The 15,647-nt window shown below is 36.2% G+C and overlaps 1 protein-coding gene across 5 annotated transcripts in view; it reads right to left on the minus strand.

Annotated features, from left to right (window-relative positions):
• CACNA2D3 (calcium voltage-gated channel auxiliary subunit alpha2delta 3) overlaps nt 1–15,647 on the minus strand; it is a 472,558-nt gene that overhangs the window by 359,383 nt on the left and 97,528 nt on the right. For all 5 annotated transcript variants that reach the window (XR_012765257.1, XM_075432892.1, XM_075432891.1 and 2 more), the window contains one exon: nt 12,026–12,142. Coding sequence is in view for 4 of the 5 variants with exons in the window: in XM_075432892.1 (XP_075289007.1) it covers nt 12,026–12,142 (117 nt within the window). In the remaining variant the exon portion in view is untranslated. The remainder of the gene's footprint in view (nt 1–12,025; nt 12,143–15,647) is intronic.

The raw sequence follows: 15,647 nt of genomic DNA on the forward strand, positions 1-15,647 counted from the left end.
ATACCTACAAGAGGGACTGAACACGAGCTACACAATATTCTTCCTTCCAAACTTAAAACATCACAAAAGCAAAAATTACACTTCTGCTTCTCCCTCATCCCCCTGTCCCTGTCTCCCCTGGGATGTTTAACTTTGTATCATCTCAAAATAGGAAAGCAATTTCCAGCAGAGGTGTCACGCTTTGTACTAGCTCTTACACAGTGGGCTGCAGCAGTGCTTTACAGAGCTGCGACCCTCAGCTGTTCGTTCCACAAATCCTAATTCTACAATGTAGTTATTTTAAGATCCTTTTGTCTGTGGACATGGAAAGCACTTCCTGGACATATTCACGAAACCTCACAATCCGAGTCTGTCTTCGGACGCGATTTGAAATCTGTTAATGTGTTATTTTTAAACAAGTTTTAATCAATCAATCAACAGCAGTACTATGTTTGTAGCAGGATTCTTTCCACCCTCCCTATCACCTCTCAAGCTGATCTCCAGTGTCAAAGACTGAAGTATCATCAGAATTTCAACACTATGAGATTCAGACTTCAGTGGGCTGATGTTGCTCCTGGGATGTTGCCCTTCTGCTGGGCAAAAGCCTCGAATCTAACAATCGACACCTGCTGTGTGTGAGCCAGTTTGCCTTCTTCCCTCAGAAAATCAAAGCTCAAACCTTGTTTCTTTTTTTCTGAAGCTCTAGAGATTCAGGTTACTAATTTGAAACATGTTTGATCAGGCATCTACAGTTTGAGCTAAAGAGCCCAGCCTTCTGCAGGTAACGTACACAAGAAATTGGTTATCTGCGAAGAGGCTGGAGGAGGAGATGCTCACCTGCCAGTATGGGACATAACAGCAAATAAGATTTAGCACAGTAACACACACAACATCAGATCTGAAGCATCTCATTTACACACAAGTGATCAATTTCCCCAAACAGCTGCACAGTCACCACAGAGCTTGAAAACATCCAAATCGGAAGATAGCTCAATATGGGGTTAAAGCCATCGCTGCCACTCCCATAAGAATAAAAAAGCAGCATCCAAAATACAATCCAACTCATTCTTACGTCCTACCTCCTTCCTGTGCTTTGCTGTTACAAATATTTTTCATCTCATGCAATGAAGAAAACATTAATTAATCTAAGGGAAAGAAAGCTTCTCATGTTTTTGTTTTGGGGTTTCTGGCCCAGATAATTCTTCACTCTTAAATTCTCAGATTTTAGCCTGTACAGCCACACAAACCTCTGCCACAGCACAGTGGAGGGAAAGGAAAGGTAATGGAGAAAAGGGAAAGGAGCAAGCCCCAGTGGCAGCTGGTGAGGAGACCTCTTCCTGCAGAGCCAGTGCCAACTTACCAGCACATCAAAGCACAGGTGAGAGCAATTCATAAGTCTAGCGCTACCAAACACAACTGGAGCCTTTTTCTTGGTATTCGTTGAAACGATGATTCGTTGTAAACATTTGAAGTTCTAGTTACAGCATCATCTGATGTTTTATTACAGTTGCATTTCACACAGTTATTAAAAAAACAGCTCAAAACAGGAACATTAACTATATGCTTCAGTTAACTTACTCTCAAAAAAACCCCTGCTTTTCCTGGAAAAAAAGCAGCATTTCACATCCCTTTCATTCTGCTTTTGTCTCCCAAAAGTGTTTCAGATACCACTAGGCCAGTCATGATAACCCTGCACTCCTAATTTACTCCAGCAGAAATTGTGACCACTTGTCATTCACTGCTGTTGCGCAGAGTTTCTTTACCCCCACCTTCACTGGAAGCTGTCTGGATTAGAGAGCCTCCGCACTTAAAGAGCACATTGCTTGAGTCCATCTGGGTTTCTAGTCTTGAAGAAACTGTTCAAGCAGAGGAAGGAACATGACGAGTTTATTGAATAAATCTCTAAAGTATAAATCTATTCAAGTAAGAAGCTAAAAGTAATGATAGTGTCCAGGGAAAATGAGATTAGACAGAAGAACTTGTGAACCAGTAAGTGTTAAAAAACCAAAAGGTGAGAGAGAAAGTAACTGTGCTGACCAGCGCTGTGTACATTTGGAATACATAATCGGCTGTTAGAGACAATATAACAAATGAACTAAGCTGAAAGTATTTTAGATTAAGTAGGCATCTTACTACCTAATTACACTGAAGTCAAATAAACTCAAAGGCGGGAGTGAAGAGGATAAATGGGGTATTTGCCCTCAGTGATCTGTGTAGGAGGTTCTCACAACAGCACTCCAGGGACAGTTTAGGCTAAGCCAACAAACCTGACCTAACACAATACATGCTGCAAACTCTATCACAAATAAAGAGCAGAGTGAAGACTGAACAACTCTTAAAAAAATACTCATGAACTCACTTTACAGCTCTTTTCATGGAAATGTTTCTGAGCACCTTCAGAGCTACTACGGAGGAAGGCTTACAGCAGTTTTAGGTGGATGCAAGACTTGCACTGCAAACAATGGCCAAACTTCTGCCACCAGTTTATTTCTAGCTCAGCACAGTCACCTTCTGCATAAGTAGTTTGAAATCCAGCACTTGGGATCTGCTCTAGCTCCTGAGCCAACCACGAGGTGAGGCAGGACAGTTGGCTAGCTGCCAGTATCCGGGAGGCGAGTGACAGACTACAAGTGGCTGTAGAAAGCAGTAGCTACCCAAGGTACACCACAACACTCCAAAAACTTTGCAGAGTAAGGGCTATACCATTTCGTTCACTTCTCAACATGAAGAATCACACAGAGATGACAGTCTCTCTCCTACTCAAAATGTTGATAAATGGCCATTCATTAAATCCCTCCAAAAAAGCTATTAACAGGCTCCTCCATACTACTGCTCTTAGCCTTCCCTCATGCTCCACAGACCGACCAGCAGAGTGTGCCATCATTCGTGTACCAAGAAAAGGAGATGGCAGCTTGAAAAGCCACTCTGTATGAAGGCAGGGTGCGCCAAATCGAGCATTCTCTTTAAAAGACCTTTTTTCATTATCTAAGCATTATAGTGAATATTGAATGTACATGAGGTTTGGGAAATAGGCTAATGTTATATGAACAGCCAGCAAGCGATAGTGCATCTTCAGCAGAGAATATTTAACGTAGTCAATTAATAATAAGTATCAGTAAACACCCTAAAAGAGAGCCAATTCTGAACATTTTTCTATTAATTTTATGACCTAAAAGTACCAGTATTTATAAAATTTGAGAATCATTTTTATCATTCCAAAAATAGATTTCATTATTTGTATTTACAATATGAAATAAGAATTATAATTGAAAAATGAACAGGTGACAGTTGTGCAGTGGTATTAGATTTTAATTATAATACATTACTATTTGAAGTAACTAGTTTAAATCACATATTGAACAGCAAGTTGGACAATAAGACTATTTTTATTAAAATAATTGATGGTAATATAACATATTAAAATATGCTAATACCCTAAAACAGCGATAAGAAAGAAGGATCTATAAGGCTAATTTATCCTACTTCACCCTTCCAAAACTACTTTACTGTTTTCTTCCCACTGTTTTATGTTGTTGATGGCAAAAACTAAATATTATATACTTTTGCAATGAAGTCTAATACAAAAATTATTCTGTGAAGTGGCTGGTTTGATTTTTTTTCTCTGCCTGTATTTTCAAATAAGTGTTCTGTATTTGAATTGCACTATCTTTAAATACTTTCCACTTCTTTTCTCGGCACTGAAGATGAAACCCATCATAATAGTCTCCAGCAGCAAATGCTTTTAGGTTTTCTCTACAAGTCTTTATTTCCTCCATTTTTTTCTTAAAAGTACTATTTGTTTTTTCTAAATTTGAACTCCAAAAGAAATTCATTAAATTTCCTAAGACTGGCTAGATTGTGTGGTCTTTTTTTTTTAAAAAAAAAAAAAACATATAAACATGCCAGAGTTTTAAAGACAGCCCAAATTCGAAGCACAGTTGCTTAATTTTTTGTAGATATTTGTTTCAAGCTGTACCAAGACAATGAAAGCTCCAAATTTGCAGAGCCATAAAGGCATGCATTTCGGAAACAGTTGCTCCTAGACATGATATGTAGCAGATCAGGTACATACCTCCCTGAAACTCTTGACAAATACATATCCCTGAATCTCCTAAACATCGACAATATGAACTACTGCTCCTTCCTCAACAAACATACCTAGCAGGTTCAATTTCCGTATTAGTTTTCTATAATACATATTAGTACTTGGAGATCGAAAAGAGAAAATTCTTTCTGAGCAGAGAAAGAAAGGTTGATTTACACAATTCTTTTGATCTAAATAAAAATCTTTGCAATGAAGGCATTCCTGAACTGTTAAAAAAGAACTCATTAAGAAGCACATGAAAGATCTCCCTGAAGGTTTTGCTGGTTTTCTTTTCATTCTGTGGAAGTCCAACACTGAGAAACTCCATACATGTGTAAAAAACAGCCAAGTTTTTCAGGTTTTGCTTCCCCCACCCCACCTATTTAAAGAATAGCTTTCTGTAGACTCAGCTAACCTGAATTTTAGCACATATAAGAGTGGGATAAAGACTTAACCAACACACTTTGACTCCCTGCAATAATTCAGAGGGATCTACAGACAAAATACCTAACTTCCATTAAACCCATTTATTCCATTACACAGGTAGTACAGGTATGAGATAAACTGATTGTACCTTTTCCCTTCATTCCTTTTGTTCACCCACAACGTGCTTGAGGACAGTCCAAGCACTCATATTGCAGCTATGTGATTGGAATGAAGGCTAAGGATAAGAGCAGCCCACCTACGCTCCAATAAACACAAACTTTTTTTGCCCCCTTTCAGAATTCGTAGTCGTATCTGTTTACAAACGCACACATTTCTTGGGAAACTCAAAGAACAAAAAGCAAAGCAGCAGTCAATGATCTAGCTGATCTGCACTAGCATAGGTTTGCTAATGTTTCATTTGTTGAAGATCCTAATTTCTACACATTTAGCAAAAGCAACCCTTAAGTCCAAGGGCAATAAAGAAAAATATTTACCTTTAAATATTCTTCAAACTATGACTATCAAGGTTGTGTATTATGCTCCTGAATACTCCACTGACTGTCAGTGAATTGCTAAGCATCTTTTCATTTTCCAGTGTAGTCTAATTTGCCAAAAAAATAAATAAAGTTCTAAATGCTTTCAGAACAGAAATTCATCATGCATGAAGGAGACCAGTAGAACTATGAGCAAAATTCAAATGATACCAAAAGTAACTGGCAACAATTACAGTTAAAATACTAAATGTGAACACAAAAATATTGCTGAAAACTTTTAATTTGTTAGCAATAATTAACACAATTGTAGCCATTTCTCCTTTATTCATTACATCTTTATTCTGTCATTTAAAAGTATTTATAGTGACACTAGTTTGATGTACCATAATTTCCTTTCACCCACAACCATTTATAACTTTTACCTCCAGTATTTTTATAAACTTAATAGCATTTTTTCCATTTCTATTTGCTGATAAAACACCAACCTGTCTTACTATATTTAAAAAAAAAAAAAAACACCCAGGGGTCAGAATAGCACTCATTGAGCAGCACAGTTTCAAATAGTGTATGTTGATATTCGCTTTTCTTCCTTCTAATTCCACAGATGCAAATTTGCTCAACGAGGGAAGAGTGGATAGTGAAGAAGTGTTTATTCCACATTTACAAATAGTGAGCCTAACAAAGTAGTAAGTTTTGACATTTAATACCTTTCTATCTTCTATTATACAAATATGAAATATGAATGATTATTTGCTTCTCAAGAATGTCATTCCAAATCTAGCCTTGATCAAAGTGACAGAAAATCGGAATCAGAATACCATGTAATAAAATACACAGTTGGACACTGAAGACAGTGTACATTGAAAACAGTCTCAAGAAAAATCAGTTCAAAATTCACCTGAAATATTCCTCACTGTTGCCTTAATTTTTCTTCAGGCACTGTGGGAAGCCACTATTCTTCAACTTCCAAGTCAACAAAAACAGAATCTAAATACTAAGCCCCACCATGCAAAAATGTTCTGCCCCCAGTAAATGCTCTTAATTGGCATAATGACACAGTGGTGACAACCTCAACTTCCCCGATTCAACAGGTTTTACAAAAATTCTCCAGTATGCAAGAATGTAAACTGGAGATTACATTCCAGCAATTCTTAATTCGCAGATTCTATATGAAGAAATAAAAGGTAGAAAATTATGCAGATGGCTGTTATTTTAAAATCCCATTTAAAACCACAGTGGAAGGAATATCAAACAGGTTATGTTATACATAATGATGTCTGCACCAGAGACACCTGGCTGTACGAAAACAGAATACACACTAAACCTAGGACATCGGCAATGTCTTGTAGTATATTACATTTGATGTATTTGATTTTTGATATAAAAGTAAGATAATTACACTGCTGGGTAATGTTCTGAGCTGTAAGGCGCACAAAAGACCCAAAGCCTTGCAGGTGCTTTGAATGTCTAGACAACAACAACATGGTTGCTCGCGATAAACTCAATAACTTAGATAACCCTCCAGATTAGTGCTTCCGAGTTAAATGTTCCTTCAATATAATATACGTGTTAAATGTACTTTCAATACAACATATTAATTCAAGCCAGACTTCTTTTAAATTTAACTGAGTAAAAATGTTATTTTATCTAATTCAACAGATATACAGCCCTTACATTCAGAACTATATTTGCTTTGGTCACAGACACACACACACAAAACTAAAAACCAGCTCAATAGTATTAAGAATATAGATCCAAGACTACTGATCAGAAAAGTACATTTATTTGGTTTTAACCCTTCATCAAGTTCCCATTTTCCATATAGCATCTTATCACAATATTTTTTTTGTCTCTACCTCTCATCCATTAAATAAACTTCCCCTAATTTATGCAGGTCCCGTCTGCATCACCTCTGGCGCCCTTTCACTACACGGTGTTCTCTAGGCCTTTCTTCTGACCGTGTTTTCTCCGCCTTTCCTCAGTGAGGATACAGACTCTCTTCCCCATAACCACTACTTGATTCTGATGGCACTTGTAGGAATTTAACCCTCGGCAAAAGTGATAATAGGTTCAAATGTAAATGGGGGGAAGGAAAGCAGTCAATAACCTCAAATGAAGGAGAGGACAAAAATCATTCACTCTAAGAAGGAAAAAAAAAATACAAACAATTATATAAAAAGTTTCTTATCAATGAGAACATGTGAAATAATGACATCTTTCTAAATCTTATGTTGTATTTAGTTTTTTTTCTGCGATTACACTTTTGTACGAGTTCAGTGACATGAACTGGAAGCAGCAATCCTAAAGTGAAAGACTGAAATAACTTCAGGAATGGAAAGGTATTTAACAGTGGATTAGAAATCAGTCTGTTTAGGCATCTACTTTCAAAATCCAGTTCTGAATGCCACCCTCAACCAACCAGAAAAGAAAATCTACCTTCTGTACCAATGTATCTGGGCAAATGGGGAAGAACTTCACCATTAAGTTACATACCAAAAATTAGTTAAATTTCAAATACATCCAAGAAAACAGTGCTTTAGGTAGTTTGTAAATAAAAGCTACATTCATTGACTACAATATTCAGTATGAATACTTTACTGAGCTTTCATAAACAAGTCTATTCAGAGCACTGCAAAATATTCCTATGGAGAAGGAAACTTCCTCTTTTTAGGACCTTTCACACTCTGTGTTCATTCAGCCAAGTTCTTCTTGCACTCAACAACACAGCACGTTATTTAATTTAATTAAAAAGTAATTTATTGATCAAGACACCAATTTACCAGTATTTGCTTGGAAATACATGGATGCAGTACACAGTTTAATACCTTGCTCACACATACATGTACATATATAGGAAAAAAACAATAATAACTTGTATCTGTTGATATTACACATATAAATCTCAAAATGCATGCATGTAAAGATATGTACACACACGTATATATACATCCGCATACTAAAATGTGCAAAACAGATGTGTATATGAATAAGTACAAACCTTTCAAACATATATTACAGTTTTTTAACTGTGCATAAACAATATCGTCCTAATAGTATCTGAAAACAGTTTAAAGAGTGGTGTAAAAATCATTGGTGGAAAAAATCCATTTCTCTTCATTGCAAATGCTTGTTAAATGTAAATGTTGATATCCTACTCCTTGGAAGAACATTTGTCTGCATGTGGAATTTCATGATAAAAAGCCTTAAAGTCCCAGGTTGCTCTAGATAAACCCCACTGGCTTACTGATGCATGAATGCACTGAAATTGAATTACTGTACAACAGCAATTACTTTTCACAGTACAGTTATAATGAGATTCAGCTTCACAATGAACATCAGGTAGCTACAGTAGGAAAAGTTAATAAAAAGAAATCTCTTATTTGCATTTTCTGCTGCAGCAATGGTAGTTGCCTTACAGAAAAATATTCCTTAACACTTGATTTGCCATCTTACAAGTAAATCAACAACCATTTATACAGGATTCTCTCTACTTGTAAAGAAACATTAATGAAAATTAACTTTAACTATGCAGTTAAATTTCTAATAATAGCTTTTTTAATATTCCCTAATAACTTAATTATCTTTCATTTTGCTTTTTCATTTCCCTCTATCTTCCTTTGATTTTTTCCTAATACACTATTAACTAGGAAAAGAACCAAATTAATAGTTTTAACTCCACCTTTTTTTCATTATCAGATTGTTGCAGTGGTCATTTGCTAGTGAGCATTATGTCACCGTGCTCTATTCCTCCTCAGTTTAAAATGAGCAGAGTTACTAAAGTAGCATAAAACATTCTCAAAATTTTTTTAAGATTTTTTTAAAAAATCACAGCTACCTTTAAATTAAGACTGATCACGCACATTTCCTATGAGTGAAATCACTAAAAGTCCAGGAAAAGCAACTGAAGCAATGCCACAAGGGACAGTGAGCTACACAAGGCTCTCAAAAGCATTATTTGGGTTTGGCTGTAAAATCAAACCCACCGCTGAACAACAGAGGAGTGTGTTTCCACTGACACCACCTTATGGGCAGTAAGATTTTTCCCAATTCGAATGTCACAGTCTTACAGGTAAATGGATACATCTCCATTTGTCACAGGTAGAGACAAAGCATCAGTGACAGTGAATCAAAACCACTCTAACTTCAGTCATGTAACAAATATTTCAAACTAAAATCTGAAGTTGCCTCTGAAATTTGATCAAGCAGGGCAGCATTAGGAAGGAAATGGTTAACAGGAATATACAGAACTGACATAAATCTAAGGTAAATACTGAACACAGGGGGGGAACTTGCTTGCAAGGGTTTCCATCAGTAAGTAGATGACAAAAGGTTATATAATTGGTTTAGCACTTTCAGTTTCCCATTTATTTTATGTATCTGACAGCACAAAAATAGGACATTCTGTGATAGGATAATTGCATACTGAAGGGTAATTCAAACAGGGGATGAATATGATAAAAATCTCACTGAACCAACTAATCACTATGAAAAGCAATGAGACAGAAAGATAAAAATTCAACCAGAATATAAAGGGGGAGGAGGGAGAGGAGAGTTCAAATGTGATTAGTAGCTTTGAACAAGTTAATGTGTTTGAAAGCATAAAGCAAAACAAAAAACCTGAAGGCCTTTCCAGGACATCCTATTTCTGTATTTCCAGGCCTTTCTTCTTGGCCTTTTCTACAAATTAAACATTTTATATACCGAGGCTTTCTGCATAGTTGTCAGAGATTGCTACATACGCTAGAACCTGAAAAAGTATGTTCATTAAAATGTTTATCTAAAAAGTATTTTAACTTAAACCATAGATTTTGATGTCTACTTCAAGTTAATTCAAATGAACAGTGTCATGTAACAATTTGGGGTAATGCTGGAACATGTTTTCTGAGCACTTGGATTTGAACCCTCTCAGCAGTCACCTCATTTCTAAGGGCCGAGAGATATTTTGTAAGGCACTCTTCCATTTAGTACTTACCCCAATATTACTGCCAGTGTATCTAAAATATTACTCTGAATTCTAGGTTTTAGTGCTCTTTGTACAAGCTTCCATCAAAACCTTATGTCAAAATTCTATTATTTTAGAGGCAAGGTTATGCAGTATTACTTTGTCTCAGCATGGAACGGAGGTCTTAGGCCTATAGGAGCTTTGTAACTCTTATCTCACCTCTCCAGATCTGAGGAGAAAATTAGCTATGATGTACCAAAGACCGAACTCATGCAAAACCTGCACTGTACCAAAGGATTTTTACTTATCAGGACATAAAATAGCAAGCACTACTTATTACCAGAACATAAAAGGTAATTCACTACATCTCTAGCAACCAAGACTACTTTATTGGAAGCTACACTAAACAGACCATTTTTCAGAAGATGTGACCCTGTCCAAACCAAGCTTCTAGCTTCTTTCCCAAAGATGGAAACCTTCCAAAGAAGGCTCTGGATTTCAGTCACTTTTTCTAGCACTAAAACCCTTTCACAAAATACTATATGAATGGCTTAACTTCACAGAACTTGGACTTATTTTTACTCAGAGCATGACAGCCGAAATTGGTCCTATACTTTTTTCCTCCTTCGATAAGAACACCATCTGTACAAAGAGACCACACCATATCTAAACACTCACAAACATTAGTTACAAAGCTCTGAGAGACAAACTGCTGTTCCCCAACAGCACTCCACACCAGTAGAATAGAGCTCCTCTGGGAGCTGCACGCTTGCTGGTCACTGCTCGCTCCAAACGAGTGCTGCTCCAAGAATGGTTTTTTCACACTGTCAGGACCTCAGGGCAGCAGTTTTCTCTGCTAAGGAACAAGGAAAACAAACACCCCTTCTCCCCCCTCCAGAGTCAATGTTCTGCAGGCTTCTGGAAACTGTTGCACACATCCTAAAGTGCGGTTTTTCTCTGAAAAACAGACTGTAAAAATAGCATTGTAGGGTTCCATGTTTATTGTCTTTCTCTGCTTCCCTGCCAAGTGTGCTCAGTTTACAAGCCGAAATATGTTTTACTTTATTGCCAGCTCAGAAAATTCAACCTCTAAAACGTAGCCAAATTCCTTCCTCCCTTTCGCACCATAACAAATAATAAAAGGCTGAAGGCAAAATTGTATCTACAGTTACGCAAATGGAATTCCTGTCCTTGGGTGATGCCTTCAGCTCCACAGCTGAGACAAAGACCTTCAAGCTCAACTGAGCAGATGAATCTGGCTGAAATAGAGTAGCTGGTGGTAAATGACATCACCATAATGTCCTGTTAGTTTGTTGATACAGGTGATGTAACAGGAACTACTGTTACAGGCAGTCACCTATATTTCTAGCAAAGAATAATGCAAAACGAAATCTACAACAGGAAGACCTGTTGTTCTTTAGAACGTGCATGCTACAATGAACGCCTACTCAATAGGGTAAAACACAGAAGTCAGAACATTTCTTTTGATGGTAAATTTAATCTAATAGGACACCAACACTACAACAAAAGAAGGATCAGAATGGAGATCAAAAAAACAACCCCACCATATCCTACAGATGTACAGAAAGCTCAGTGTAGTTACTTACAGGTGATCATTAAAAAGTTGCCTTAGGAGTGACATAGTAGTTACCTCAATCAGACAGATTTTGAATTTAGTCCCATTTGTGGTATCTGCATCTTTTTGACCTACATGACAGTTATTGAACTCAGAAGATCCCTGCAATACTATTTTTATAATAGCGAGTAGCGAAATTAAGTCTGCTTTGGTTTGCTATTTTGAAATCTGACATTTTAACACAGAATCATATGTAGTTATGTTTTACTGAACACTAGTGATACCTTACAGACTCATATGGGAAACTGGTAGTCCAAACCTAGTTACATTCACCTGCATTTATCTATTGACGGTACAAATAAATTATATCTATTCTCTTGAACACTGATCCTACAATACTTCTGAATGCTTCAGCATTTCCACTTCTGCACCTTCAATCGCTAGTACAGCCTTCAGAGCAGAGCTTAAATTATATACTTAGTTTTACATCACAGAACGAAATAGCAGATTGATCTGCTGCTTACCCGTACAGCTTCAGACTTTTTATGAAACATTTCTTCCATATTCTTTGCTAACTTTTTCACAAGCTGAAGGCCATCAATTTCTTCTATTGCAACATCCTTCTCATATTCTTTGTATTTCTGGAAGAAAGAAAAAAAAAAAACACAAATGAAAAAAGAATTAGGGAAAAGTCATTCACAGTGAACCAGCTGAAATTTTAACAACTAATTATTAGTTTCATTTTACACTTTTGCTGACACACTTCATTTATTTGATGTTTATTTGTGTGACAGAAGGCTGCTCTGTGCCAAGATGCTGTCACTGGGATAGAACAACTGGGTTAAAACCAGAACTCCATTAAGAAAATACAACAAAAATATTTATCTCATGCACTGCAGGAAAACAATAATTCGCTTTCACAACGTTTAAATTACCCCTCCTCACAACTGAATAAAAGCCAAAACAGTAGTAAAAAATCCTCATGTCCCATCCAAAAATCATTTAAAACCAGTGATATACTTGGCAATCCACCGCTGTGCCTTAGCAAATAAGAACCATCCACCTCCTCAGCTACTCTTGTTGTAGATGTCTATATCTCAACAAGCTTTATACGTTACAAATACTCACACTACAAGCTCATCTAGACATTCTTTACCTTCCATGCAAAGAAAACCTTAAGTACACCACAGAAACATGAGTCTTTACCCGAATGCAAGCATAAAAGTATCCCTTATATAATACGGATGAGTATTACCTTATGGTCTCTTTTCACAGTGTGAATAACTCTCAGAACAAGCACTAAAAACACATTCAAAACATTTTTTATCCCCTATTTTCTGCATATCAATGTTTTTTCTTTATCAGAGTTTACAATGAAGCTTGTAAGAACATAATATACAAAAAAAAGCATTTAATACTGAGAACATTCCCCTTTCCCATGTCATTCCACTACAGCCTGTACTCTAGGTGATGGCTTTCAGTCTAGTTATCGCTTGTTTATCTCTATTTAAAACACGAACCTTTAATCTATTCACATAATTGTACCTCCATGAAAATCACACTTGACTTCTGCCAGCTTTAGCCCCATGTGCAAAAAAAGTTTTTCAAAGCTGTAAAGCGGTCTCTTAGGGCAACCCACAGCACAACACTTGAGTCAATAAAATTTGCCTATAGAATTACAGTATCTCCAAACCTTATATAACTCCAGAGACAAAAGAAAGAACAAGGGCATTAAAAACAGTGTTTCAAAACACCTGGATGAACACTACAATGATCAACACAGTCATGTCAGGACCAGTCATGTCGTGGCTGGTGATGGAAGGAAGGACTATCATAAGAGCATGCCTGTACTTGTTGTATCCATTTCTTCTGACAAAACGAATTTTCAAGGCAAAGTACATTTCAGAATTCCTTGAAACTTCATACTTCTCTGTAAAAACTTGTGTGAAAGTTTTGATAAGCAAATAATGGTTTATAAAAGATTATTTGCAGACAATTTCATAAGAAGGTTGCCAGTAAATATTCAGTACGCTCGAATTATTTATATTCTGTAATTTCAGTAATAGTTTCATTTTTTTTCCACATCATTTCCTGTTGTGAGGCTCTATGTTAGCTGAGATTTTAACAGCAGTCTAAGCAATCTAAGAAACCTCAAGCAGACCACTTGCATTTTGCTCCCTGGAGGCAGGAGGGAAGACTTTTTTCCCCTTCTTGGTCTACATTTAAGTGCCATAAGCAGAGTTCTGATTTCAACTTTGCAAGTCCATTTATGCCATTACTAAATGCACTAATCTTCACTCTGAAAAAATTAATTTAGGATAGCACAGCAATTTGTCTACAGCAGAATAATATTAATTTTTTGTTTACTGGAGAAAATACAAGAACACAGCAGACAAGAGAGGTAAATATTACTGTAACAAACTTAACTGTGACAAAATGTCATAAATTAACAGTAAATTGAAAACATTCCAGTTAATGATGTCAAAGTCCATCCACGCCACGCAGGATTTGAAGCTTGGGAGAGTTTAAAACAAATGAAACAAAATGCACTGCCATGAACATCTATCATATTTATTATGTCATCAAGTACATATCTGAATCACTTATTTCAAGCTGCACGGATCACACTCAACATACCAAGTTCTGACAAAAATGGTTTCCTTCAGACTTGACCTTTGAGTTCTTAGAAAGTATTCTAAAATGCATCACTTCTAGAAACTGTTTTCAGTTTATCAGATTTATTGATTTAAGCTTTGCCATCAAGTGAAGAAAACCAGGCGATTATTCACTGCATTCGTCTGAAAATTGAATGGTAGAGCTGAAGTGGACAAATTTTGTAGGCACAGAAAATCGTACTATATAGTCTATTAGACTATTGTGAGACATATTAAAAAGCCACACTTCTCAATTTTAAGTAACTGGTGCTTTTGAAAATTAATAATAACTTGCACTCAAAACAGATTGGAATGTTCTCTTAACTGATAATTTATGATTTTATCATTATGCTAGTTCACAAATTCATTTTTTCCTAATTAAATGCTAAAGTTCAAACACACACAAAAAAAAAAATCGAGGAAACAGAAGATATTATTTAAGTTCTATTTGAAAAGACCACGCATCTCATATGGTGCATGTCTAGTCAATTGTTGGAAACCTTCAAGAACATTTGCAACAAACTAAGAGTATTTACTTGATCTGCAAGACCTTGGCAACCAAGAGGCTTACATAAAACGTATTTTACATTCAGTATTTCACTGACATAAAAATACTTCTATTATTTTTTCAACTGTCAGTGGAAGGTTCCAAAACAGGAGAAATTATGTGGTTGGAAAAAACATCAGCTGTTTTTAGTATCCTTGTGCTCTAGTGATTGTGTCTGGAGGGAAGAGGTGCCAGATTAATCTGTGCATGTCTATGCACTTCCTCTTTGTACGCAATGTGCACGAGGCTGAGAATTTTGATTCAATCTAGAAAGCGGCTGCTTTTATAATAACTGTCAATGCAAGAAACCTGAATCACAGCAGATAGTGAAAAAACAGAAACACAATTGTAACAAAGGACATCATTAATAATGGATTCTCTTCCTTTCACTGCAGAGGCTGTCTAACCTCCAAGCTCTCATCATTTCCCTACCACTAGATTGTTACATATTACATTGGTTTTAATTTAAATAAATTAGCTAAACCTGCAAAGACATAGTCCCTTTTGAAATAAATTTGGAGTAGTTTTTAAATGAAATTATTTCTTTTAATGCAATCTTGAGAAAACAGCAGTGTGCCGCTAGGGTTGCAATTAAGCAAAATTCTATCCCAGATAGTCGTGAAAAAAACTAGCCCTGGGCCAGGCTGGCCTTTACATTCCAGATTTGCGAACTGCCTTGTAGTACTGCTACTCTGAATGGCTCTTCCAAGCGGTGCCTTAAACAGCCACTTCCTTCCACTGTAAAAAAAGATGAAGGTGATAAATAATTTTATTTTGCTTTAAAAAAAATTAAATGCTCAACTTTTTCAATATTCCATATTTTTTTTGCAGTAAAAGATACTGAAAAATTCTCATCAACATTTGTAACATACCCAATACATTTGTACTGTTATTAAAAGGAGAGAAAACAGCTTTAACTTTGCTATAAATAGATGACTTGCATAA

This window comes from Opisthocomus hoazin, chromosome 11 (genome assembly GCF_030867145.1).
Source record: "Opisthocomus hoazin isolate bOpiHoa1 chromosome 11, bOpiHoa1.hap1, whole genome shotgun sequence".
In the NCBI taxonomy this organism is placed as follows: Eukaryota; Metazoa; Chordata; class Aves; order Opisthocomiformes; family Opisthocomidae; genus Opisthocomus; species Opisthocomus hoazin.